This window comes from Sinohyriopsis cumingii, unplaced genomic scaffold (assembly GCF_028554795.1).
Source record: "Sinohyriopsis cumingii isolate HCF-2022 unplaced genomic scaffold, ASM2855479v2 utg000160l, whole genome shotgun sequence".
Taxonomy (NCBI): domain Eukaryota; kingdom Metazoa; phylum Mollusca; class Bivalvia; order Unionida; family Unionidae; genus Sinohyriopsis; species Sinohyriopsis cumingii.
Window position 1 is genome coordinate 2,583,551 of NW_028315873.1, and position 27,943 is coordinate 2,611,493.

Consider the following 27,943-nt stretch of genomic DNA (forward strand, 5'->3'; position numbering starts at 1 on the left):
TATGTAAGATTATTTATCTTCACATTTGTTCTATCAGCAGTCTTGTGCACACACAAGTAAACCCGGTATACGAGTTATTCAGATCGAAACAAATTTATTTGACTTCTTCCTAACGTCATCACTGCAGTTGTATTCAAAATACGCCTATAACACACCTGGTCGGGTCTACTATTAATACATTACCTTGTAGCTAACTACGTCAGAAATTATTTATAATGATTGGCTGTTTCTAAATTGCAGCAACATTTTGAGCAGTTGAGACACACATATCTGGTATTAGGACAGGATAGACGACTTACCTTGGGAGATTTATTATTCCTGGGAGATATAGTCATTTCATTTGATTTAGACATATTATGTAAGTACAAGTTTACTATATGCGATTGTAAAACTACCTGTCCTTGGCACATAAATATACAAATTGATATTCATATTATCCTTGTTCACAAATGTGTGAACCCCGATTTAGTGAGTAAATGGAATGTTATTGGTAATACGTAGGTTTACTCGTATGGATTCGTGAAGGCGCAGGGAATTGTGCAGTTAATAATACTTATGTAGTTGAATTCAGTTTTACACTTTTGTCACAATTAGGTTACTGAGTGCATAGAGCTGTGCAATTACTGGCACGTATGTTATTGAATGCAAAGACGTGCACAACAACTAAAACCTTTATTATTTTTCTGCAGCGCTGAAAGTTTATTATGACTGTGATTGTAAGCAATAATCACATTCATTCTTACCTTGGTCATTATATGTGCAAATAATGTTACATTTCCTGTAAATCATATGACAGTTCACTTGTACATGTATAGTGTGCATGTCGTTTATTGTTACTGAGGTTGATGTGTGGTTGATCTACATTATGTATACGCCACTAACCTCCCCATATACAGCATTTACACCCACCACTAATCGCCATATCAACAGTATTCAAACCCCCACTAACCTACCAATCTACAGTATTCACAGCTGTATTTAATCTCCCAATCTTCAGTATTTACACACATCACTAACCTCACTAGACCAACAAGTTGTTCTCTTGTTCTCACCTTTTGTTTTTTTTTTTCTTTGTTTTTGACTGGCGGTGGAGACCAACGGTGTTATGTACTAATTGTGCTGAAGCGTCCGCAGGTGTATAGGCAGATCATCGGACCGCGCGCTATTAATTAATAAATTTATTTGGGCTAACCTTTGTATCCAAACGGTAAGTATAATCCCTCTCCTAATGATCCACAGCGTTAAATCCTTTAGAACACTCACTTTTATTTAGTATAAATCCCTGTCAGAACAGAACATATGTGTATTCATCGGCTGTTGACTTCATATTTGAATTACCCACGCATGCGTGTACAGCAGCAGCATCACCATATGGCAAGAGTAACGCGTAGAAACCGTCTAGCGAGGCATGTATCACTGGGAACTGACTAACGCTTGGGTGGGAGCTGTGCCATTACCGCAGAAATTTAGGAGAGAGACGTCATATCAGAAATGTGAGATAGAGTAAATGATAAATACATTGTAAAAAGACCACAAGCTGTATTCAGATGTGAAAATATGCTACACAAAAATACCATTGTAAATGTTACTAAATATGATTGAAAATGCTGCCACTAGTAATAATAATAAATTAATATTAATATTAATATTATTATTATTATTGTGTAGCATATTTTCACATCTGAATCCAGTTTGTGGTCTTTTTACAATTTATTTATTATTCACTCTATCTCACATTTTTGACAAGATGTGATTCTCTCTCTCTCTCTCTCTCTCTCTCTCTCCTAAATTTCTGCCGTAACGGCACAGCTCTCACCCAAGCATTAGTCAGTTCCCAGAGATACATGCCTCGCTATACGGTTTCCACTCGTTACTCTTGCCATGTGGTGATGCTGCTTTACACGCATGCGTGGGTAATTTAAATCTGAGGTCAACAGCCGATGAATACACAGGTGTTCTATTCTGACAGGGATTTAGACTAGAAAAGTGAGCCTTCTAAAGGATTTAACGCTGTGGATCATTAGAAGAAGGATTATACTTACGTCTGGATACAAAGGTTAGTCTATATAAATTTATTAATTAATAGCGTACGGTCTGATCATCCGCCGATACACTACGAACGCTTCATCACAATTAGTGCATAACACCGTTGGTCTCCGCCGCCAGTCAAACAAACAAAAAAAGGTGGAGAACAACTTGTTGGTCTATAACCTCCCCATCTGCAGTATTTCCACCCACCAATAACATTCCATTCACAGTATTTACACGAACAACTTCTCCATGCACAGTACTTATAATCACACTAACTCCCGATCTATAGTATTTATACCCACCAGGAACTCACAATATACTGTATTTACACCCACCACTAACTCCCAATATACAGTGTTTATACCCAACACTAACTCCTTATCTACGGCATTCGCCGCAGCCAATATCTCCACGTCGACAGTATTTACATTCAGTACTATTATCTAATCCACATCATTTACATCCACCAATAAGTCACCATCTGCAATATTTACACCCGTCACTGTCCCACCAAATATATGCACACATACTTGTTAATACTTCGTTCAACAAGGAACTTACGCATACGTGTCTGTACAAGTCCCTGGTCAAATTATTTACTTACACACACTCGTATGTAAATGCCCCATGTCAAATCTTTGCAATCATGAACTTCTCTAAGAAAAGAAGAGAGCTTGTCTATGATACCAAGAGAATTAAATTGTATCCATATACGTCCTAGCTAATACGTTATGGAACCGAAGACATATGGAAAAAATGATTATTTTTACATACACATTAATAGTTAAAATGTAATTATTTAATGCAAAACCGAGTAACAGGAGATAGTGAATTGGCCGAGGAGAAAATGTCACCAAAACAACCACCATGAAGTTATATTTTAAAGATGTCTAGTATTATGTTTATACAATTGTGGATGGTAAGGGTTTCATCATTATAGACCGTACATTACTCTCTCTATTTCTATCTCTCTCTATCTGAAAAAATTGGGCCCCGAGTGGTCTAAAGCGCTCTCCGTTATGAACCACTGCCATCTCACCTCTGTCTGCGTGGGTTTTGAGCCTAGGATTCAGCCAATGTGGATATGTGAGAAAGCTTGCCAGTAGCTTCTCGTGGGTCGATGGTTCTTCCCGGATTTTTTCGGGTTCTTCCTCCACCATTAATACTGGCCGCCATGCATAGCCTATCGTGTGCTGAAAAATCGCGTTAAACCACACAACAACAACAACAACTCTCTACGAAAATGAAAAAGGCAAATGGTTCTAATTTGTTGTCGTTCTGCTGCATAAATTATATCGGAGATTAACATGTCCGTGTCTCTCCCCTTCTCAGAAATTACAAAAGCAGGTGCGTAATTCCTACACATAACACTTCTGTGTACTTGTCAATTTCCGAGTCTTTAGTTTGCTTGTCAGTAGTTATAGCTGGTCTGCTTGACATCCCTGTGTTCTTCTGTTAGGACTATAATGCTTTAAAATAAGTAACAAAAGAAGGCGAATGCCGACAAGTTTTGAAAAATTGAAAATACAAATTTATCTATATAAGATACAAAGTAAACAATTAGAAGAAGAAAAAAAACTAAAAGATTATGCTGATTGAATCCTAATAGTCCTAAATGTTCTATCGAACCAAGAAGTATCGAGTATTGCTAATGAGTTTCAGTGGCATTCCGAATGATTGCCTCTAATTGACTGATTTACCAATATTATTGTTGAGTCTCAACCATATCATCCAAAATTTCTATAAATGAATTCACAGTAAGTTCTAAACAGCTATAATTCCATGTAGTCCGAGCACATTGCGATTCGAATAAAAATGATTGAATTAAATAAATAAATTCCCTCAAGCAAACACGGTAAAATGTCTTCCGAGACTGATAATAATACAGTTAACATCTCTTATATAGGTAACTAATACGCAATGCAAATGAAAAAGGAACATACATTTGGTCGGGTACTTTATGCTAATAAATCAAGAATTAGGTCATCTTGGCCTGTCAGGAAATCATATCATGAAAAAGAAACCTTATGTTTGCTTGGATTAAAAGTACAACTCAACCTGAAACGTATGAATGAATTTTACGCAGTTAATACTAGAATGGTATATACTTTAAGTTGCAAATCTGCGATCATGTAAAAATCATGTATATAAAACACCTTTCTCCATCTCAGAAATTTGAAAACCATGTAAGTGATGCCTACCTTCAACATGCCTGAATACCTCTCTCTCTCTCTGTACGAATTTACATCAGCAAATGCATCGTATACACACATATCAGTTCTGTGCATTTGTCAATGAATTTCTCTGTCTTCCTTTCGCTTCTCAGTAGTTATTGTTATCTGACTGAATTGTACATGACATTAAGATATATGCGTTCCTCTCTCTCTCTCTCTCTCTCACACACACACACACACACACACACACAAAGAAATTACAAAAGCAAATGAGTGATGTCAACATTTAACGCGCCTGTGCACATGTAAATTTCTGCGTTCTCAGTAGTTGTTGCTGCAATCGATTATTTTTTTTGGAGATTAGTACTATTATTACATTAATAAAGTTAGATGCAAACTCTTTCCCATCTTTTAATATTCTACATCAAATTAGTTTCATAGAAAAAAACATTTACTTGAGAACTTTAAGAAATTTTATTTAGAAGTATGTCGATATCTCTATGTAATACATAAACTAAATAGTAGTTACGTATATGCCACGGATAAAGCTGGAACTCAGCCTCCTATCTTTTGCAGCCACGTCCACACGTCAGCATTGTGTTAGATAGGCAACTCCTTTTTCGTTAAGTCAATAACGCTTAAGTACAGCCCCTAACAGTGAACACATGGCTAAGGCAGGACAGAAAGAAACAGGCATCAAACTGGTTAACGTGCGGACTCTGACACTAGAACCCGGTAAGTGATAGATTAGTTATATATACAATTTATATACAAAAATCTATTTGCTTTTAAATAACCTTTCAATAAATTCACGATTTGCTCTTTATTTCCTTCGTCCCTTTTAGCGTAGTTAAGTCCGTAGCGAGAGAAAATATACCATCATGAAAATTTCAACAAGATTTGAATCTGGATTAAATAGCTTTATCTCACTTCTCACAAACTTAATAATACTACTACTACTACTACTAATAATAATAATGAGGACTTTGTATAGCGCATAATCTTTAGAAGCTTTAAGCGCTTTACAACATTAACAACACCTATAAGATAAAAAACATATAATGATATGATTACAAACATAAACACCATGAAATTAGAAAACATAGAACAAACATGCTGAGAATATTTAAGGTAGGAAACATTATTAGGTCTTTAAGTTTGTTCTTGCAATCAAAGTAAGTGTGTTTTGAGAACACACTTGAATGTGATCACTGTGTCTTTGTGTCTAAGTTCAGTGGGCAATTCATTCCACGTTGCTGGGCTCTGGTATGCAAAACAACGCTGTCCATATGACTTCGTTTTTATAGTGGGAATAATGAGCATACGATTGTCAGAAGAGGAGCGTAAGTATATTGCTGGTGTGTACACATGGGTGAGGTCAGATAGGTATGTTGGACTAGAGTCCGTTAGTGAAACGTATCAAAGAGAACAAATGTTATGTTTGATTCTGGATCGAATGGATACCCAGTGTAGTGTACAGAGCAGCGGGTAGGTGTGTTCTGATCGTGGTACTCTAAGTATTACCCGAGCAACTGTGTTTTGAACTTTTTTAAGTTTTTATAGTATATACTGAGATGAGCCAGACAAAATTGAGTTACAATAGTCCAGTCTTGAAAGTACTAATAAACACACAAGTGTTAAATGCAACCAGTCACTCAATACTTTCATGTTTTGTATGCAGATACTTTTAATACCTTCGTTTAGAAAAAGAGACTGGAAAGACCGTGTGTTATAGCATTAGAAAACCGGTGGGAAACGCATCCAAATTAGCGACGCCAAAATGAAAATTTCTAATTAACGTAAAAACTATTAAAAGAAATGGTGTTTGTGGTCATTGCATGAATCTAATCGAATAGGTGATTGTGCCATTTGTCGATAAAACTCAATCCCATTTATATCAGGCGCTATTTTACCCATCTCCCTCTTAATTGGCATCATACTTATCACATAATACCCAATTATTTTATTATCTAAATTAGTCGAATTTAAAATCCACTGTTTTACGATGCCAAAATATATTTGAATTTATTTTCTAATTTTTGATATCACAAATTAAAAATATCTTTTATGATATCACAGAATCGAATATATATTATCTTAAAATTAATTGCCACAAAAAGGATATATGATGTCATAGTGAATATGTGGGATCTTATAAGCTCATTAGCATTATGGTAATGAAGTATATATTCTGATATTTACAGCTACAACTTAGATAACTCCTGCTTACATGGGAGTAGTATATACATTGATTAATCTAATAGTTTTAACCATGCTGATATGTCTCGTTCACCAAAATATTTTGTCTTTTTACTTATATACAGGCACATTTTGACATAGCAAAAAAATATTAATTGTCCTACCACACCACAACGTCAGCCATGTTTTGCATCTGCCACTATAGAGAGATCAAACATCATTTTTAGTTGCGCAATCCAAGTTTCATAAATACATCCACCTCTACCCCGTACGATCTTGTTTCGACTAAATCACATTATTTTAGACTCCATGTATATAAATTATTTTTACAAAATTTCTGATATGCGAAATTTACATTTAACACAGAATGTATCCTTTTATAAACAGTATTTTGTAAGAAAATTATGTTTGAAATATACGAAGACTACAACAGAGTTTTAAAAAAGTATGTTTTCTCTTCATGCCATTACTATTATTTGCTTAGGTATCACGATAAAATGGAGTCAGATATAACATGCCAAAAGAGGCATCGACGCCATGTGCAGTTCATAATTGTACCAACACTTTTCGAAGCCACTTTGTTTTCATTATATATGGTCAGCCTACCTTTGTCGCTTACAACATGCTGGTTGATCAAGCCATACGTCCATTGGACATAAGTTAATTCGGATCCAACCCCACCCACCCACCACCCAGTCATAGCCCTAGTTACCTTCGACGAATGTACAGCATTGAATTTACATAAGGAAGGAAACAGTTAAGCTAGATTTTTATATTTTTGTATTTGCAATAGCTGTCACTTCACATCTTATCGAATTTCAATCAGGTATATATATATATATATATATATATATATATATATATATATATATATATATATATATATATATATATATATATATATATTGTTTTAGTAAACTTGTGTCATGTTGTCCAGGTCCACTATATAACGGAATATAACTGATATGTACGATCTTTCTATGTCATTTACAGCAGCCTTTTTATAACTCATTCCAACTTCATTGTAAACGTTAAAGGAGTAAATATTTTCTGTGGGTTTCAGTTTGATGTTGTTTTCGACCTTTTGCATTGTAAGGCCGGAAAAACAATTTTAAAATGTCTCATTCATTCACGAGCACCTTGCCATACCATGCTATAATGTTACATTGCATAAAGTCAACGTGAATTCTGTAGTTTATGGATCATCTTAAACGTTTTCTTTCTCTCTGTCTGTCTGTCAGATACACGTGTATAATTACATAAATTATTTAGAAACTACTGAATTTCACTTGCCTACGTCCATATGATTGTATGCACCCAATGTTTGCAGATGGAACATTTTCATTTGACTCTGACTGACCGCCCGTACGTTCCGCCCCTCACCAAAATATCGTTAGAAACATTGCACACTTTTTTGTTGTATTTCACGTATGACATGGTTATATTTCCAGATCTCTTATGGTAATTTATGGAACATATTTTAAACCTTTTTCAAAACTGGTTTGTAGAGACTTTACGAATGGTTATATTCATGTATAGAATTATAATCCTATACCTTTCAATGTTTCAGTCTCTTGTTAAAACACATGTCTTTAATAAACAAATATGCTTTACCCTTGGATTTTACTTTCATCCCGAAAATGTTTTCAATCTGCCCAAAAATGTTAAAATAAAAAAATAAAAATATTATTTTCAAATTACTGTCAGTAATTAAAAATGTTAAGGAAACAAAAATCGTTTAAAATGTGTGAATATTCCGGTATGGTATGGTCACTGTTCCAGGCAATGTCAGGATGAATAGGATTAGTTATAGATACATAAAGCGAGATATAATAAAATAAAGTCGAGTTACACGAAATCATGTATATGTGTAGGTCATTATTTTCACACTTTCGTAATTAAAAATTTAAAAGAGATATCCTGGAAGTATCTGTAGCACAAATGTGTGTGTGCGTGTGTGTGTGTGAGAGTGAGAGAGAGAGAGAGAGAGAGAGAGAGCGAGAAAAGCCGTGAAGAATTGTGTGGACTCACTAGCAAATAGTACAAATTATTAAACAATGACTTCATTTGAGTTCTGTATAATAATGCCATCAACAGTTTTCTTGCCCCAAAATAGCACTTTCAGAAATAGAGACAATATCTGGTAGTTGATGCACCTGAACATGGGCTTGTGCATAAATACACGATTTAATAACTCGAACTAGAGAGTGCAGCCATTGCAAATACCTGAAGTTAATTTTCTCACTGGCACCCTCAATCCCCACCACATTTACGAATCTACATTTATAAATGTTTACTGTCATGTGCATATCCTTGTAAAACATCATACAAAATTATAACTAGACTCCATCAAACTGTGATTTGGCGCTCAGAGTACCCTCTTCCCCGTCATGAAGATAAGAAAAGTTTTTTGTAATTCTCCTTAATCCTGATATTTTGTGTAAGAAGTCCAGTTATAAAAACAAAGACGACCGACGAACAGACGAAAATGATTAAGTACATTATATTCGGGGAAAAAATGTGGATTGAAATTTTTATTTTTTTATTTTGGCTTTTAATTTATGACAAAGTAACATGTTTTGAGCGATTAACAATTATAATCCATAGCATGATGAGGGAAAAGAAGTAGCATTGTTTTCTGTATGCGTCTGCCATTTCCAAGAAAAGAAGTAGCGCATTCTTTGCCACACGTGTTTGATATTTCAAGGAAAACAAGTAGAACATTGTTTTCCGCATTTGTTTGATATTTCAAACAAATGAGAATTTGAACTCATATTCTGCAATATCATCACTTTCACGGACAATTGTAACCTCATTTGCATTAAATGCGAACTTTAGAACCTAGCTAGGTGCATAATCAATTTTATGTAACTTTTTTCATGTCGCCGCTTTTATACTTTTCTTGATACTGTTGTAGTATGCGGAGTTTATAATATACAATAAATCCTGCAATTACTTTAAGCGTTAAATTACTGCTCCTGTGGCCTAGTGGTTAGAGCGTCCGCCTCGGAAAAGGGAGGTCGTGGGTTCGAACCCGCGCCAAGTCATACCAAAGACTTGCAAAAATGGTACTAACAGCTGCCTCGCTAGGCGCTCAGCATTAAGAGGTCAGTGTTAGGATTGGTCGGCCTGGTGTCCATATAATGTGACTGGGTGCGACATGATGCTACGTGTTTGCAGTTTGATGTCCCAGTGCTAGACATCATTATAAACTGCTACAATGCAGACATCGTAGCGATATGTCGATATATAGCGATATTGTTAAAGCTACGTTAAAAATCCTAATCAAAGACACACAAGCTTGAAATTCATTTCATAATATGTCTCTACAGAAAAATAATTGTCGAGCAAAGATCAAAACAAATACAATCTAAATTGATTGCGATGTCTTTATTAGACTGTACCATTTTTTCTTGTTGGAAATTGATCAAAAGCGTTCTAACAGGAGAACACCATAACGTAAGAGACGTAACCCATGAAGAAAACAGCAGAGACAGGGCAGAAGTTTACATAGTCCAGTAACTGGAATGTTCACAAAAACACTCAGGCTAATATTACATTTAGGGTGCGTTAAAATGTTAAGTATGACAGGAACATATTAGCGGAATGATAAATGTAACTTTTCTCTTTACAATAAGTTTAATTTCTTTTTCCATGTGTAATTCTAATATTAGTTTTAGTTGTTATACACCCTCACCATAGTTACTGGGCCAGCGTAAATGTTTTAAACAACTTTTGTTCAATAACGAAAGAAATGGACATTTTTTAAAATTCAATCATTTTATACTGATTTTAAATCTACAGTTTGGTGGCAACCTTGTTATTTTGTAGTATAGCGTCAAATTGTAATGGTTTCAATACCTTCGTAGAAAGTCTAAATTAAATTGGCAGTTACTTTGTGCCTGATTTGATGGAAGGACCTTTCTGTCCGTAAGAGGCCGACCAGGGGTAGGAGTCATATGACTCGCATATAGTTTTTGAAATCTTGCTCTGACTTCCGGAAACATATTATAACTATTGTACTTATGAATACAATGATATAACGGTCTTTCCTGCCTAGTAAATCTATATATAGTTATGAAAATCCCACAGGCCCTTTAACCCCAACCCAAAAACGTAGCAAAAGCTATAATATTGTCAGTACAATCATCAATTATCTATAGGGTTATGAATGGAACAAGTTTTATTTGTGTTTTTGCTGTACGGTTCGTCTTGGTGTATGGAATGTCTGGGCCTTGTTTGAAAGATCGAGAACGATACAAGTCACCAATGGGATGAATAAGTAATTTTAGTCATTCTTGGTGTCAAGGAGACCAGATGGACAGGTTTAAGACCCAAGATGAAAAGTGATAGCTCAATCACCTTTACTCGGTGAAGGATGATGTCCATTCCATTGGAGTAGCCCTTATCAGCAATAAAACTAATATGAACAAACTTCTGGAATGGAAACCAATCAGCAACAGGCTTATCAAAGCAAGGTTCGACTCTCGATACTGCAAACTCAATATATTGCAGTCTTATGCCCCAACAAATGAGGATGAGGAGAAACAAAAGGAGGAAAGGCAAGAACAGCTACAACTAGCAGTTTCCAAAGTCCCACAACATGGCATGCTTTTGATAATGGCGATATGAATGCTAATATAGAAGATAATACAATCAATGAGTAGGTGATGGGGCAACATGGCTGTAGAGTCGTCAACGAAAGTGGTGATTGAATTGTAGATTTCAGTCAAACAACAACTGCGTACTAGATACACTGTCTTCGCGCACAACGACATCCATAAATTAACTTGGAACTCGTCCTATCAACGAGACTGGCCATACTGTCATCAATACAATGTGGCACAGATCCTTCCAAATGGTACTAACAGCTCCCTCGCTAGGCGCTCAGCATTAAGAGGTTTGTGTTAAGACTGGTTGGCCTGGTGTCAGGATAATGTGAATGGGTGGGACATCATGCTACATGTCTGCGGCTAGATGCCCCAGTGCTAGACATCACTATAAGCTGCCACACTGCAGACATACTAGCGATACGACGGAAAAATTGTTAAAGCTACGTTATAATTCCTAATCACACACACAAAAACATACACACACACTCCAAAATTTCAAAGTCCATCCAGGGGCGGATGCCTTTGGTGATTATTAACCTGTATAAACCAAGATAAAGCTACTATGTGCAACACATATCACACAGCAACAAGGAACATAATTTGATTTCAACAAGCTTTGCTCATCAGATATAAAGACGTTGTTTTTAACTTATAAATCTTTATAATACATTAGCCAGTGAAGATGGGGAAGAACATAACACAGTTGAAAGTACATGGACTAACATAAAATACTTACTCTGCAGCAGCAAGGAAAAGCATTGCTTATCAATAGAGATGGTTAACATTATACTTAATAAAGACTATATGAAAGTAGAAAGGTGTCGGAGAGTTGTGAGTGAAGACAGACATGTGCAGTGTAAATTCGTTTTACAATAGCTGCCTCAGCAATATCTGCAACATCTATTGGCCAAACAAGATCTCCAATGAGAACCTATATGAAATGACGAGATGTAACAACATTGCCATGGACATCAAGATACGCTGGATTAAATGAATCTGACACGTAACAATGCTGCTCCAAGGACGGATTTTGAACCTAGCTTTATCAGAATTTCAGTCATATCGCTACGAGGTTTGCAGTGTGGCAGTTTATAGTGATGTCTAGCTCAGAAGCATCGTGCCGCAGACATGCAACATGATTTCTCACCCTGTCACATTATTCTGGCACGAGACAGACCAATCCCAACACTAGCTTCTCAATGCTGAGTGTCTAGCGAGGCTGATGTTTGTACCACCTTTAAAAGTATTTGATATGACTAGGTCTGGGTTTGAACCTGCGACATCCAGCATCCGAGGAGGATGCTCTATCGACTCTAACTAATGACACAATTAGACAAATCTATACCTACCTATAGGTCTTTTGGTAGCATTTACTTGTATAACGTTTTGGAAATTATAGAGAGGAAAACAGCAGCTTTCGCATAGAACCAGTTATCAGACGAAGATTCTGATCCACGACTCTGTGCATTATTGTTCAAGGAATACTTACTAAAATACTGTACAGAATTCGAATAGCGAGCTTAATGTCCAAGTTACGTCTGCTGTAAATCTTTTTTTCTAATGACAATCACAATGTTGCAATTAGTTTAAATTATATACAGGAAGATCGGGACCCATGCTTTTTTCCTTTTGAAAATAACATACGGAAAAATAACAGTTTTTACATGGAACTAGCTATCATACTACATTGATGACTCTATGCAGTATTGTTTTAATTAATACGAATGTTAAAGTTAAAACGTAAAGTACTAACATACTGTACAGAACTTGAATATTGTTCTTCCTGGTTCCATGTGACGTATGATTTAAACCCCTCTTGTAATAATAACAAAACAAAATATACTTGACTTACAAAAATAGTGAACATATTTATAATAGTGCGATTATTGGTTCTATGCGATGTCTGCTGTAAAAACCTCTCCTTTAATAATGATGATGACGATGATGATATTATTATTATTATTAGTAGTAGTAGTAGTAGTATATCAACAGAAATACAATATCATATTTGCCTATATTTAAATGAGTATGTCCAAATTAATCAATCTGAAATATATGTAATCATCCCAGCCCCAATCCTCTGTTACAACATAAATATTGCAGTGTGCGTTGTTTTTGGAATCATGATAATGATGACAGACGAAGATGTGTGGAACGTCCATGTTTACCGTTGGGTGTGTTGTTGGTACAAAGTTATGAAAGTATACTAGTTTTTAAAGTCACAAACATAATTAAATTCAATATAAGTTAATATTAATAAGTTTTGTTGTATTTTAATCGTAGTATACATATCATTATTGATGTTTATAACATTTTACCTACAGCCGACCTTGACCCCAAGGGTATTGTTATGCACGGAGACAATCTGATAGTCACAGATACCAGAATGAGTAAAGTTCATCTGCTCAGACGCCATGACGGTAGGTTGATATCTTCAACAGACAAACTGGAGTCATGGCCCTGGGGTGTGTGTTTTGTCAATGACACGGAAATCTGTGTCGTTCTGAACAACGGTACCATAGAACTCATGTCGGTACAAGATAATGGTGTGATTTCAATGGGCAAAAAAATTAATTTACAACCATCATTTGAATGCTGTCATGATGTTGTTCAATTCAGTGACAAAATTATTGTTAGTGGTGTCAAAGACAAAACAATTAGTTGGTGCAAGGTGTCGTTACAAGATGGACGACTTGACAAAGTACAAAACGTCTGTGAAGGAAGATGGAGTTACTTGATGAAAAAAGAAGACATGATTTATGTCTCATGTAATGGTGTCTACAATGAGAATGGTGTGTACGGATTTAACATGCTGAATCCCAGTCAACCGTCATTTAGATACAAACCTGAGGAACTATGGTCATCGTCATGCGGAATAACCATGGACGACCACGGATATTTATATATGTCTGACTGGGGATCTCATTCTATTCATCTTCTCACAGATAAATGTGAGCTAGTGACCATTTTCAGGGAGACGATACCAGAGTGTCCCTTCGCCATTTTATGGGACCGTGGAATTTTGTACGTGGCAGCCTTCATGAGTAATTCGATCACTATGTACCAAACACATCAGAAAGGTAAGTGTCATATTTTATTTTTACTTCATAAACGAAACATATGTACATTTATAATCAAGAGCATTTATATATATATATATATCTGTGTGTGTGTTTGCGTCTGTGTGTGTAAATTACAATTATATTTGAAATATATTGGATTGCTAATCTTTCTGAAATATGATGTATGCAAACATGGTCAAGAATGAACGCGTCTTTAGTAATATTAAATAAATTTTATGAGAAACATTTTCTTTTGTCTTATAAGATTTAATCCTAATAGAATGTTATATATATATATATATATATATATATATATATATATATATATATATATATATATATATATATATATATATATATTCATTCCTTATTGTAAATAATTCTGCACCATGGTTGTCATCAAAAAAATCAATTTGTATGCACAATCGTTTATGTTAGGGAAAAAATCATACAAGTTTAGGGTAGTAAAAATATTTGCCACCAGGTAGCATTTCCATTTAGACATTTTAGCACGCGACATAAAACTAGTAAAACGACGATAAGATCTCAAAGGATTCTGTTAAGAAGAAGATATCTTTCATAATCAACCAATCCAAACCAATAAATACTCTGTTTTATCTTCACCCATTTCGAGACTGGTTCCAGTTTCCCATTCAGTTAGTGCCGTGAGTCCTGTAGAGTGTCTCACTTGTTTTGCTTCAATAATGATCTAGCACGCAATTTGTAGTCACTAGCAAAAGACCTGGCCATGATACGTCACATGTAAAACTACGACTGTCAAGAATTTGAGCATGTGTTTGCTTTCAATATAATCTTTTATGTGAAGAAGAGACAAGCATAACTGGGTAACGCGAAAACGTTTATACACAGTATTCAGTGGTATATCTGGATATTATAAAATTAAATATCGCAACTCAAAATAAACTTCTGCCCCCATCCAGATCAGAATTTTATGTTAAGTACCTTAATTTGATGAATTTTCTATGTGTTTTTTAATTGCTATGTAATTTGCTTGACCTACTTGCGATCACAAAATCAGTCATGCATCGTGGTGTCTATGCGAAATGAACTTACATCAGTGGTATTAATTGGATTGCATGCGTGGTGACATCTCGACATCGCTTGCATTTGGACTCGTTTGGACTTGCACCACCAGCTAATGCGGTTAATTATTCCATGAATGGCAGTAGCATCATGGTGGACTTGGATGACAACCATGTTCTTATTCAATTATGAAGTTGCGGACTTGGTTTGATTTCCACGTATATGGTCATCTTGTTGGTGAAGCATTATTAATGTTTCCTCACCACCAACCCCTGAAGCACTTTTTTATTTCACATAAAAATACATTACATATTATATAAATGTTGCATTAACATTTTAAGTTATTCAACCTGTAGTGGTGCTGAAGTATAGGAAATTTGCCACCGAAGCCAACTTGACAGTTTGCTAGTCATATTGTTGTTTATGTCAACTCAAACGAGCTTGTAATATTTCAAGATCAAACTGGTACATTACAATTGTCTAATGTTAATATTCAATATATTCATGACAAGATGAAACGACCTTGGCTGAAAACTTAAACTGGTTTAATCAAAGACAGCGTCATGTCTTTCGTTTTATCAAGACGTGTATTGATGATGCTAATGCTACAACAAAACAATATATGGATGAAGCAATCCGCACCAAATCGTGTCTTAAGTTCATACTTAATGATATCCGGCTAAGGAGAAGAAGTAACTGAATTTAAAAAATAGCAAGTGGTCAAATTGTGTTTCATGATATAATTGGTTCTGATAAGCCTAAATCAATCATCTTAACAGCGTACAAGTCTAGATCAAATTTATTTATTATATATAGCAATTATAGTGGACGGATCCAAGTAACATCATTGATAAATATTTAGCTTAATCAACGAGTAATAACACGTAAATAATTCGACATCCGTATTCCAAAATCTTTTGTATATACAACATCAAAATCACTGACAGCTAAAATGACATTCAGTTGAAGGAATTTCAAATCTATCCGACCAGGTACTTAATCATCTTTGGTGTTTGTATTTACGATTAGATTAACTATTATGAAATATTATATTCATGATGTATTGTGATTGCGGTGATGAGGTTACGGAGTTTATCGACGTGGTGCTAGACCAGCTAACAACAGTTGCTAACGTTGATGATAATTTTCTCCCACATGTCAAACATATCTGCATCAGAGTGGTATTACCAGACCCGTGTATACTATGAATTATAATCACGTTAAGTACCAAATAGGAATACACCTTCGGGACAACACTGAAGTGTCAATGCCAACTAGAGGAGATCAGATTGGAATCATCACAAATGCAAATGTCCGAAATTTGGCTACACCATTAGGCCCCAAAACAGTCAGGGATTGTTTCTATAATGGCGAAATGGTATTCGCCGCTGCATCCGTCCCACTGGTTAAAATGTATGTGTGGTTTGCTTCCTAAAATGGACAAAACTTAAGGAGAATAGAGGCTGTAACCTAGAAAAGAGTAAAAATCCCAAGCCGTTAGTATGAAACTACTATTATAATAATGCTGACATGCTTAAGCTTCCATTCAGAGTTGTCCCCACTAATGCCCAACCACACGCCGTGGTAGGTGTGGTGGACATACCCATTTTAAAACAATTCCTGGCAGCATATCTAAAAGCAAAGTCACAACAGGAACATCGTTGGCCTTTCCTGCCATTAGCTTGTGGTGCAATCTGGAGAAAGCTAATTGCCAAACCGATCAAATATATTAAGATTAAGACAGTTACGTCAGAGGTTATTTCTCGACATGGCTTCATTGCCTGAAAAATATTGTGATTGCTGTCATAGTGGAGATGCCCATATGTCATTTGGAACAGACTTTACTACTTCTGCGAGACACTAGTGTGACTCGGATGTACGTTGGCATAATAATTTGCAGAGAAATCTAATATTTGGTTTGCCTCAATATCTTACATTGTTCTTGCCAGTAAAATGAAAAACTAGTCGGATCACCTAGACTATTACTGTGCAATGTAGACCAAGAGAATATGAATGAACACAGGCAGTTCCTTGATTTCGCAGCGTCCTGGGCAAACCTTGATTTGCAAATGCCTAAGGTGGTTCACGTGTCAATACTTGGCATATATATTCAAGATATGATCTGTGGGAATGACCTCGAAGTTCGAAATGGACCGAAATTGTTTGGATTGCTAACATTTTATGGAGAGTATTTTTCTCTTTATATCATGCACTTACACATTAGAGAACGTTGCGGTTGTCTTTGATCTTTCATGCAGTGGTCTTCATGCAGTCAGGGATTTAATGTGTTCAATTTAACTTCTTCTCCTATGGAGTATCCAATATATTAATGATGTAATCAGACAGCAATGTCACCACAGCATTCTAATGTTCATCTGCTATTTATGAAAGACAAAAATATGTCATGAAACTATGTCGGTGCAGTAATGTATAAAAAATTGGTCATCAAAAACGTTTCTACAAAATAAAAGGTCTACTCGATTTTGACCACGTTGGCTATTTATATAATTGAATTGATTCAAAGATTGACCGAGACATTTCGAATTTAAAACATAGATCATTAATAATTTCTTGGTTAATCCTTGTTTCATAAAAAGTCTAAGTGGTTTGAGGTGGCACACGTGGCAACTATCGACAGTCACTTTAGATATAATCAATTGGGTTGACCTCAGTTGTCAATGCCTCCCTACCCCAAGTACTTGTTTACACGTATGATAGCTACACAATCTTTCTTTTTATTTGCTCGTTACTTACATGGTAACCAATGAGAAAGCGATTTACATCCAAGGTGTGAAACAATAATTGACAATGAAAGCAAATACCCAACCATAGTAGAACTTAAGAAATCTCGAAGGAGTGAGAATTAATATTTTCCAGTTTTAGCAGTTTTAAGTTTTCCATAGTTCCAGGTAAGAGAATAATTGATATCCAGGATGAGTGAGTCATTTGTTCAATGCCAAACGATGTAGTGGAATACTTGACATCCAGATTGAGTGCCGTCTAGATAATGCCAATAGCTGTAGCAGAATACTTGACATCCAGATTGAGTGCCGTCTAGATAATGCCAATAGCTGTAGCAGAATACTTGACATCTAGACTGAGTGCTGTCTAGATAATGCCAATAGCTGTCGCAGAATACTTGACATCCAGATTGAGTGGGCCTAGATAATGCCAATAGCTGTAGCAGAATTCTTGACATCCAGACTGAGTGCCGACTAGATAATGCCAATAGCTGTAGCAGAATACTTGACATCCAGACTGAGTGCCGTCTAGATAATACCAAAAGCTGTAGCAGAATACTTGACATCCAGATTGAGTGCGTCATTAGTGAAAAATTTTACCTCCAGACCGAATATGCCATATAGATGATATCCGTTTTTGTAGCAGAATACCTGACATTGATGCCAAGTGCGCCATTCTGATGATGCTAATTGTTGATGTAGACTATTTGACATCCATACTAAGTGTGACGTGTGGATGATCCCATTTATTGTAGTCGAATACTTGACGACCAGAATGAGTGATTTCGGATGATGCAAATTAATTTAGTGGCATATTTGATATTCAGAATGAGTGTGTAATTTGGATGATGTGAATTGTTACAGTGAAATGCTTTATACGCAGACTGAGAGAATACGTGACACGGGGTAAACAAAAAAACGAAATCTCCGCTCAAAATTGTTCTTGTCAGCTGATGTGAGAGCTCTCAAACTATATGGATAGATATATAGCGATATCACATTGTTTACAAAATATCTTTTCTATATTATCGAAACAATGAAGCCAAAAAGTGGCAGCAAGCAAGGTTCTTAAGATACCGTATCAGCACACATTTATGGCATATCTAAACTCAGTTTAATGCCGTTCTGCATGCTTTCGCAATTTTACGGTTACGTTGTGCCTAACACTGTATACGCACTTTATTATGTATACTTGTTTACCATTGTATTATGCCAGGAAATCAATTACTATAAATGTGATTTTCCGGAATTGTTTTTTTTTTTTTCATTCTCTCTAGGTTTTCAGGGTTCTTAATTTCTTGTTATATGTTAGCAAATTGTTATATTAAAACTGACATAAACATCAGACTAATTTGTTCTAGTTAAATGTTACCACATATATTGTAAATTATAGAAAGTTAAACCAATCATGGACATGTGGGTTAGGATCTGGTCAACATTTAGTAACTAATGTTTAGTCTCTCTACTATGCATTAGCTACTGTATATTAAGGTATCCTGACCACTCAGCCCAATATTTATATTATTTAAGTAATAGTTTGCAAACTAGCTCTTATTGCCTCGTATTTATATTGCCATATCGGATATCTTCCATAAATTATCTTTAGCTGGTTAGGTTACACAATGCACGTAAAATGTAAGAGTATACACATTACACTCCCACATCAAGATCATTTTATATAATATAACGGTGATAAAGTTAAGATGGTTTGAAATCGCATATCTTTTAAAAAGGCACGTGAATTGTAATGACTTTTATATACGAATAAATTTTATAATAACCTAGATTGCATTGAGTGTTTCCGATAGACAGTATTGTTAGACACTGAGTGCTTCTAAATTAAATTGCAAACTATGCAATTTTCAAAATACTGATTGTAATGTTTAATGAAATACATTATAATGGTTATTTGGCGGCTCTCTCGGTACACAATAACAACGTCACTTGGAATTCGTAAATGGTGTCATTAACAAATGCCAGACAAATAACCCAATTGATGTCTTATGTTTTGCAGAATCCCTGGTGTTTCATTATGTCTTATCTTACAAGGTAACTATAGGAGACTCTGTCAATTTATATTAAATAAATTGACCCTGACACTTGAAACATACCTGATATGGAAACCTTAACAAATGTCATATTTTCGCCAAAACGGGTATATGCAATTTAAACAAACCTACCAATCAACATTTTCTTGGAAGTTAAGGAAATTTAATGCACATATGGACTCAAACCATGGACCCATAAATTTACTTTAAGTTGTTGCGACCTTCTAATGTATTTTTATAGTTAGATTTGATCCATTTAATATTTACCAAAAAAAGTTCTTTTTTTACTAAATATTTGCTTTTATTGCAAGAAAATGAAATTTAGAATATTATGGTTATATAATCCTCTAAGAGATTATTTTATATAAAGGAAAGGAAAACTAATTTAATACTCTGAGTATCATGTGCATATTTAAATACAGTGAGTTTCCACGAGATTTCCGAAATGTAAAGGAAAAGCAACATGGGAATAATATGATCATATATTAATATAAATGCAGTGAGATTTCTGGAGAGCCATCCATGTAATTAAATATGTGAAACAATGTATGTTTGAAACCGTGTGTCCGATATATATTTTTTAAAGATGTTAATATGTGCAAACATTAAAAACTTATCTAAATATTGCAAATTCATTGTCTTCAATTGCTAAGGCTGGGGTGATTTTGTTTTCTATATAGGAGATCATAATGTCCTAGAAGTGAAAGAGAGAGATGAAATGAAAGAACCCGCATTTGAGACACCGACAGAGATAAGACAAGAAAGGGTAAGTACCTCGTATCTGATTCATTTGTCAAATAAGTTTACCACCTGTGAATCAGACACCAACTTATAATACAATATATATCATGGTAATGAACTTCTAGTATGTGATATGCATTGGTGTTGCATGTTTAATGTTATTCAAGTACGTGTGATACTACTAATGACGTGTATTTAATCATATGCAAGCACTCTGAAGGAAACATTGCGTCCAATAGATGAGATTGAACTGGTACAAAAGTCCAAAATCATTAACGTTCTGCAAAAGTAAATCGATCTTCTCCGCAAATTCTCGGAAGGAGTGGGAGAAAAAAAGTGCAGTACTACTTTGCACATGCGACTGGATCATTTGATGTTATGTGTGTTTTAGTGGGGGAGGGGGTAGTCCTTATTATGTACCTAAAGGAACCATTACTTCATACTTTAGAAATCTTGTAATACTTTGTCAACAATATAGTGTTGTAAAGTTTATGTGGATGCAAACTTGAGAATATCTAGGTTTGAGCTGTTACAATGGGTTGTTTTTAATCATAAGGGTCCTGCGAGGAATTTATTTTATAAAGCCAGGTCAATCAAAGTGTGCTTTCACTTAGGATGTTGGACATGTGTTCCAATTTTGACGTAGCTTGTTTCTTCTAAAGAATGTTGAATTTACAACGGTAGCCATTTTAGCACCATTTACAACAGAGAGCATTATTGGAATACGCCAGAAGCTGAGCATGTAAAAACCCTGGCAATGATAACTTTTAAAAAGGTTTATTTCTTATTAGCGGGGAAAAAAAGGGTTTAAATGATGGTGTCGAGTGGGAATAGCTTTTATAGCGTATGTGTCATATGATTTCATTGCTCTTTTAGCAACACTGTCAAATATGTGGTATATATATATATATATATATATATATATATATATATATATATATATATATATATATATATATATATATATATATATATAATCTGCTGATAATGCAATATATGTCTTCTTGAATGTGCTAACAAATTCCTGCATTGTTCATTGCGTTTTGCCACATTGCATGCACACAATAGATTTTACATAACTAATGTATAAAAGACAGATATGGAAATAACAATTATTTGGTTTTTATGCTAGTGTTTTGATATTATATCATCATTTCATCTGTAACAATCAAATGCTTTAAAATCTTGATGTCATTGATGATGAACCTTCAGGGAAAATATATATTGCCAAAATTAGATCAATTGTGCTTTGTTCGCTTACTGATCGCTTTTCGATCATTATAATGAAATATTTTTGTACGTTTTTTTTTACATGATCCCTTCATAGTGTCCAAGTTGTTGGTGTGTACTTTATCCAATTAGATAAAAGATGTTTTAACTTTGTATTTCAATAGCCTAGCTACTAGCACACTTGTGTATATATACGTGTTCGAGAATGGAACCTACCTACCAGTTGCCCAGTGTATACTTATGTGTACTAGGAAGGGAGCTGCCTACTAGCATTCCTGGGTATACTTGTGACCTATAATGGGACTTATCTGCTAGCATCCCTGTGTATACTTATGTGTGCTATGATGGAAGCTGCCTACTAGCATCTCTGTGTATACTGATGTGTTCTATAATGGGAGTGATCTACTAGCATCCTTGTGTATACTTATGTGTGCTATGATGGTAGCTGCCTACTAGCATCTCTGTGGATACTGATGTGTGCTATGACGGGAGCTGCCTACTAACATCCTTGTGTATACTTATGTGTGGTATGATGGGAGCTGCCTACTAGCATCCCTGTGTATAGGTATGTGTGCTATGATTAGAGCTGCCTACTAGCATGCCTGTGTATACTGAAGTGTCCTAGAATGGGACCTATCTACTAGCATCCCTGTGTATACTTATGTGTGGTATGATTGGAGCTGCCTACTAACATCCCTGTGTATAGGTATGTGTGCTATGATTAGAGCTGCCTACTAGTATGCCTGTGTATACTGAAGTGTCCTAGAATGGGACCTATCTACTAGCATCCCTGTGTATACTTATGTGTGGTATGATTGGAGCTGCCTACTAACATCCCTGTGTACAGGTATGTGTACTATGATGGGAGCTGCCTACTATCATCTCTCTGTATATTTATGTGTCCTAGGATGGGACCTAGCTGCTAGCATCCCTTTGTATACTTATGTGTGGTATGATTGGAGCTGCCTACTAACATCCCTGTGTATAGGTATGTGTGCTATGATGGGAGCTGCCTACTAACATCCCTGTGTATACTTATGTGTGCTATGATGGGAGCTGCCTACTAACATCCCTGTGTATACTTATGTGTGCTATGATGGGAGCTGCCTACTAACATCCCTGTGTATACTTATGTGTGCTATGATGGGAGCTGCCTACTATCATCCATGTGTATATTTATGTGTCCTAGCATCCATGTTTTATATTTGTGCTTCCTGAGATGGGACAGCTACTAACATCTATCAGTATACATAAGTGTCCAAGGATTGTACCTAGCTAATAGCGTCCGCGTGTATACTTATGTATCCTATGATGGAACCGAACTTCTAGCATCCTTGTGTATAAGTCAGTTTCCTAGGATGGAACCTAACTACTAGCATCCTTATGTATACTAATGTGTCCTAAGATGAGACATAGCTACTAGTATCCTTGTGTATACTAGTGTGTCCTAGGATGGGACCTAAGGACTAGAATCCCTGTGTATACTAATGTGTCCTAGGATGGGACCTAACTGCTAGCATCCGTGTGTATACTAATGTGTCCTAGGATGGGACCTAACTGCTAGCATCCCTGTGCATACTGTGTCCTAGGATGGGACCTAACTACTAACATCCTTGTGTAAACGTATGCGTCCTCAGATATGGCCTAGCTACTAGCATCCCTGTATACTGGGTGGGACCTAACAGCAACATCAACCTTGCATTCTTTCTTTTTATTAGCAATAAATGTGTGATGTATATATTCAACGATCATGTGTGTTCATGTTGACTTCATCCTTGTGGTATTTAGTAGAAATGACATTTGCCAATGGTAAGATACTTAAACCCACATAAATACATTGCTAAGACTAAACTAATGTGCTGCTAGAATAATGTACAGGTTGAAATAACATTTATCATCATCATCAAGGAAGGACACTTTGAAATAATTTGGAAAAGTCTAATGTCATTCATATAAACTAAAATTCCATGTTTCTTATGATACACCAAATCAAGGTCATGTACTAAGAAGCAAATAATTCATCTTCAATTTTGAAAGCCAATCGCATATAATTAGTATTACCATAGACCCAAACCTTGTTAGTCAATTCAACACTTATTAGGGCTTTAGACGATTAACAGTTCTATGAGTATTAATTTAAGATTCTTTATCTTCTCACATAATAAATAATATATTATGATCCCTATTAACGGAATATGGCATTCATACAGGAAAAACATATAAAGCTAAAGCATTTGTCTCATGTAGATTTTAATAAATCTTCCATCACCACTGCGCTGCATAATTGTACAAAAAAGATTTCCCCAGTTGTTCCTAAAATAAGTTGTTGATCTGACATCCTAAATGGAAATTGTGGCAGCCATCTTTAATATATTGTTATGGCGGCTACTCCTCCTAAATGGAAAAGCATATTAGGATGAGGTTTTCGCATGAAGTCCTCATATTATTTCTAGAAGGTTCAAAGCAAACTTAGTGTAACTATGACATCCAGTATGGCCACCACAATGTTCAATTTTAAAATCGTGCTCTTTCTACTAATACATGGACGGTAATATAAACTATACGTATTTGTATCATACCTTGTTGACCCAAATGATACCCATTATGACTGCCACGGTGCATAAATCATGCATCTTGTTATTTATAATCAATGGAACATAGCATTACCGCTGAGTCTTACAAGACAACTTCTTATGATGTCTGATTAGTTTAAGATGAAAGTCACCCATTCAGACATCCAATATGACCGCCACAGTAGCCGTGAGGAACATCTTGTTATTGCTACTATTTTGAATGGTAAGTAGTAGCAACCTGAGGTTGCCAACAAACTAATGGTGTCCATCTGGCTCTTAATTAAAACGGTACTGATGGCATCCAGTATGCAATGTTGTTGCATAATTCTTCTCTTGAACTGATATTCAAGTTAGAGTCTCTGGGATAATTGTTATATGTCTAGTTGATTCCATTCTTAAATGGTGCTGATCTGATCCCCAATATAACTGCCAGGGTGGCCATCTTGATGATCGTGTTATCACTACATCTTCTTAATATGGGCATTTGGTTCTTTTGAGAAAACTTCCTGTGATGTCTTAATAGATTTTTAAATCAGAATGGTGCTCTTTTGACATCCAATATGATCAAATAGCAGCCATTAGCACCTGTTTCATAATGCTACTTCTTCTAAACTATGTGGATGATTGAAAGGAAACAATAAACACTCGCACATAATTACATGGATCAAAGGGGTCATGGGTTACCAAGTGGTCTAAGGTGCTTGCTTTCACAGATCACTCACATCGCAAGTATGTTTTGCACAGGTTTGGACGTTAAACCAGCAGCATCATGAACAAGAAACCCAAGTTTTAGTTGGTTCAAAACAAAAATTATGCGGATCTGAAAACCACAGTGACACTTTAGTGGACGTCTTGTTATTTATATTCCTCCTGATGATATGGTTATATTCAAATGAAATCAAATCAAAAGACTTCTAATGAAGTCTAGTTAGTCGAAAAGAAACAAATGATGCTAAATCTTTATCAAGTATCGTCAGCTCAGTAGCAAATTTGGATACCTTGTTAGTGCAGAAAAATGTCAGAGATGGTTTAGTTATCAACAGTTAGGAAGATTAAATGGTCTCATCTTGAATTATTGGAAATTCGTTTTGGTCATTAGAGTGTCAGTCTTTTTATAGGAATATTCTATTTTGCTTATATTTAGTCATGTGATCGCTTTCTCAAGTACAGTCTCTTAAAACGTCATGTTCACATTCGTGTAAATAAATCATGATCATTTTACAAAGTACTCCGTTAGCACATTTGTAACAAAGATAAGAAAAACCTATTACAAATTATCCAGACAGGATGAGCCAAAACTGATGAAATATATTTGGAACGTTCGATATAATGACTGGTTTTCGCATCTTAGGGTACATCAATACATTTCCGTTATTTAGTCCCTGTGTTATTGAAGTAAGGTGCTTTGCCTGTGAACACCAGAGTAGCTGGCCCAGGCTGATTTGATGGTAGAAAACCCTTTTGGTCACAGGTTTGGCAGTAGATGCTTTATCATAATTGTTATTCAGGTGGTTCATCTGGCTATGATATGGGTTCCTTATTAGTTTGGGTGAAAATGTATTAGTCCTTATTAGCTGGGGTGAAAATGTATTAGTTTCTTTTCCTTTTTTAGTCGCATGTAGCAGATGTATGGTTTCCTTTGCCGCCATATAATAAATTTCTTCGGAATGTTTGAGTGAATTTTGATGGAATTTGTTTTGAATTGATCAGATTTGATTGGATTATTTTTTGCAACAATACGAAACCATGTTTAAGTCATCTTCAACAGATGTTTCAGTTCAAATTAAATAATCAAGGAATATTTCTTATCACATGCTCCATTAATTGTTAGGTAGAAAACGTATGTTCTAGTTCATGTGTAGAACTGCTGAGCCGATTTCAATCAGACATTATAAGAATGTTTTTGGGACATGAGCTATTAAACAGATGCCAAAAAGGCTTCTTTAGAAATGTTTTTTTTTATATATAAACCATATTTCATATTTGCACCACGTTTCCTAGAATGGTGTGTCGACTTTGCTTAAACTTGGAAGGTATATTTCACAGGGCATGCTCCATCAAAGGTTTGTCCAGTATTGCTAAACTATAAAGTTTGTGGCTTCCCAAGCGAAAGGTGTACAACCTAGCTGTAGCTTCGTTCCTAGATTCGTGAGCTTAGTTTCATCACGATTGGTTGAATTTTTATTAGAACATGCTCAATCAAAATTATATCAAATTTGGCTCCCTTTACAATCTAGTTGGTCCCGTAGCAAATATTAAGAAGTCGTTTTTAAACTTCTTTAAAACAGCCAAGAACATTGTGATCAAACAAGATATGACTTTATCTTAGGACATGTTGTATCATTGCCTTTCTGTGGTGGTGCTTCCAGCAATCGTGTTTAGCAACTGGGTGGTAAACATAATAATAATTTACATCTCCATTCGGGTATTCCTCTTGCTACTAATATATATATATAAACATTTCCTTGTCATTTGTGTGATCCCAAATATGTTAAAACAACTTGTTATGCAAACCTTTACTCTAAAAAGTCAAATGCATTCCTTATCCATGGTAAAACACGCAGTAGAGAAAAAAGACTACAAACATATGATTGATTAACATGTCCTGCTTTCAGCGATATTTCCTGTTTTGCAAGCCGTATTAATTGATACTTTATTTTGAGAAAAAGAGCAGATGTTTATATGAGTTTTATTTAACTGTAGCGAACGATGGATCTGGTTGAACAAATGCCTTCACGGGAAACAGATTTAGCTGCTGATGAAGAATGTATGTTGCCTTTAAGGAGAAGATCTTTGCCGCCAGGAAAGAAATACCATGTGTTTTTCAGTTATTCTAGCTCAGACATAGCATGGGTAAAGGAAACTGTAGAGAGACTAGAAAAGGGCCATGGATTTGTTTGTTGTGAGTACGATCGAGATAATACGCCAGGGACATCATTATTAAAATTTGCCAGTGATAGCGTCAGAGATGCATACAAGACTGTTGTAGTTATGACCAGGGAAGCATTTCAGAGTGGTTTTGTTTTACATGAATTTGAAATGGCCATTATTCAAGGTTTTAATGAAAAGAGAAAATGTGTTATCCCAATATTATTGGAGGACTGTGAAGTTCCTGCTCATCTAAATGTTCTAAATTATATTGATGCCCGCGATCCAAACACGAGACACATCTGGTGGAACAAATTTCTAACTGAGCTGGAGACTCAAGGTGAGCAAGTGTTTACCTATTTATGCACATTTTTATTTTTTTTGACATGAATAATTTAGCTTTTAATATACATTTTTTTTATCTTTTCAGCTTCACTTGCATGTCTAAACATACAGGTTTCATTGCGATTTAGGTTAAAGGTGATTTGGCTGATAGGCAGACATATGCTCAAAAACAACATGTTACAATATATAATACAGTCCAAACATATTGAAACATTTTTGTTCTTCTTCTAAAGTTCTTCTGTAATAAGTTATGTCATACAGTATAACTCAGTTT

The 27,943-nt window shown here is 35.4% G+C and overlaps 1 protein-coding gene across 3 annotated transcripts in view; it reads left to right on the plus strand.

The window, feature by feature from the left end:
* Positions 1–226: 226 nt before the first annotated feature.
* The window catches only part of LOC149774636 (uncharacterized), a 32,280-nt gene continuing 4,563 nt past the window's right edge, over positions 227–27,943 (plus strand). For 2 of the 3 annotated variants that reach the window (XM_089944862.1, XM_089944860.1), the window contains exons 1-5: positions 227–358; positions 4,782–4,940; positions 13,342–14,097; positions 20,593–20,678; positions 27,160–27,664. In XM_089944862.1, coding sequence (XP_089800988.1) covers positions 4,871–4,940; positions 13,342–14,097; positions 20,593–20,678; positions 27,160–27,664 — 1,417 coding nt within the window. In that variant the 5' untranslated portion in view covers positions 227–358; positions 4,782–4,870. Of the gene's footprint in view, positions 359–1,937; positions 2,057–4,781; positions 4,941–13,341; positions 14,098–20,592; positions 20,679–27,159; positions 27,665–27,943 lie in introns of those variants that run through there. The other variant, XM_089944861.1, reaches the window with a different exon arrangement.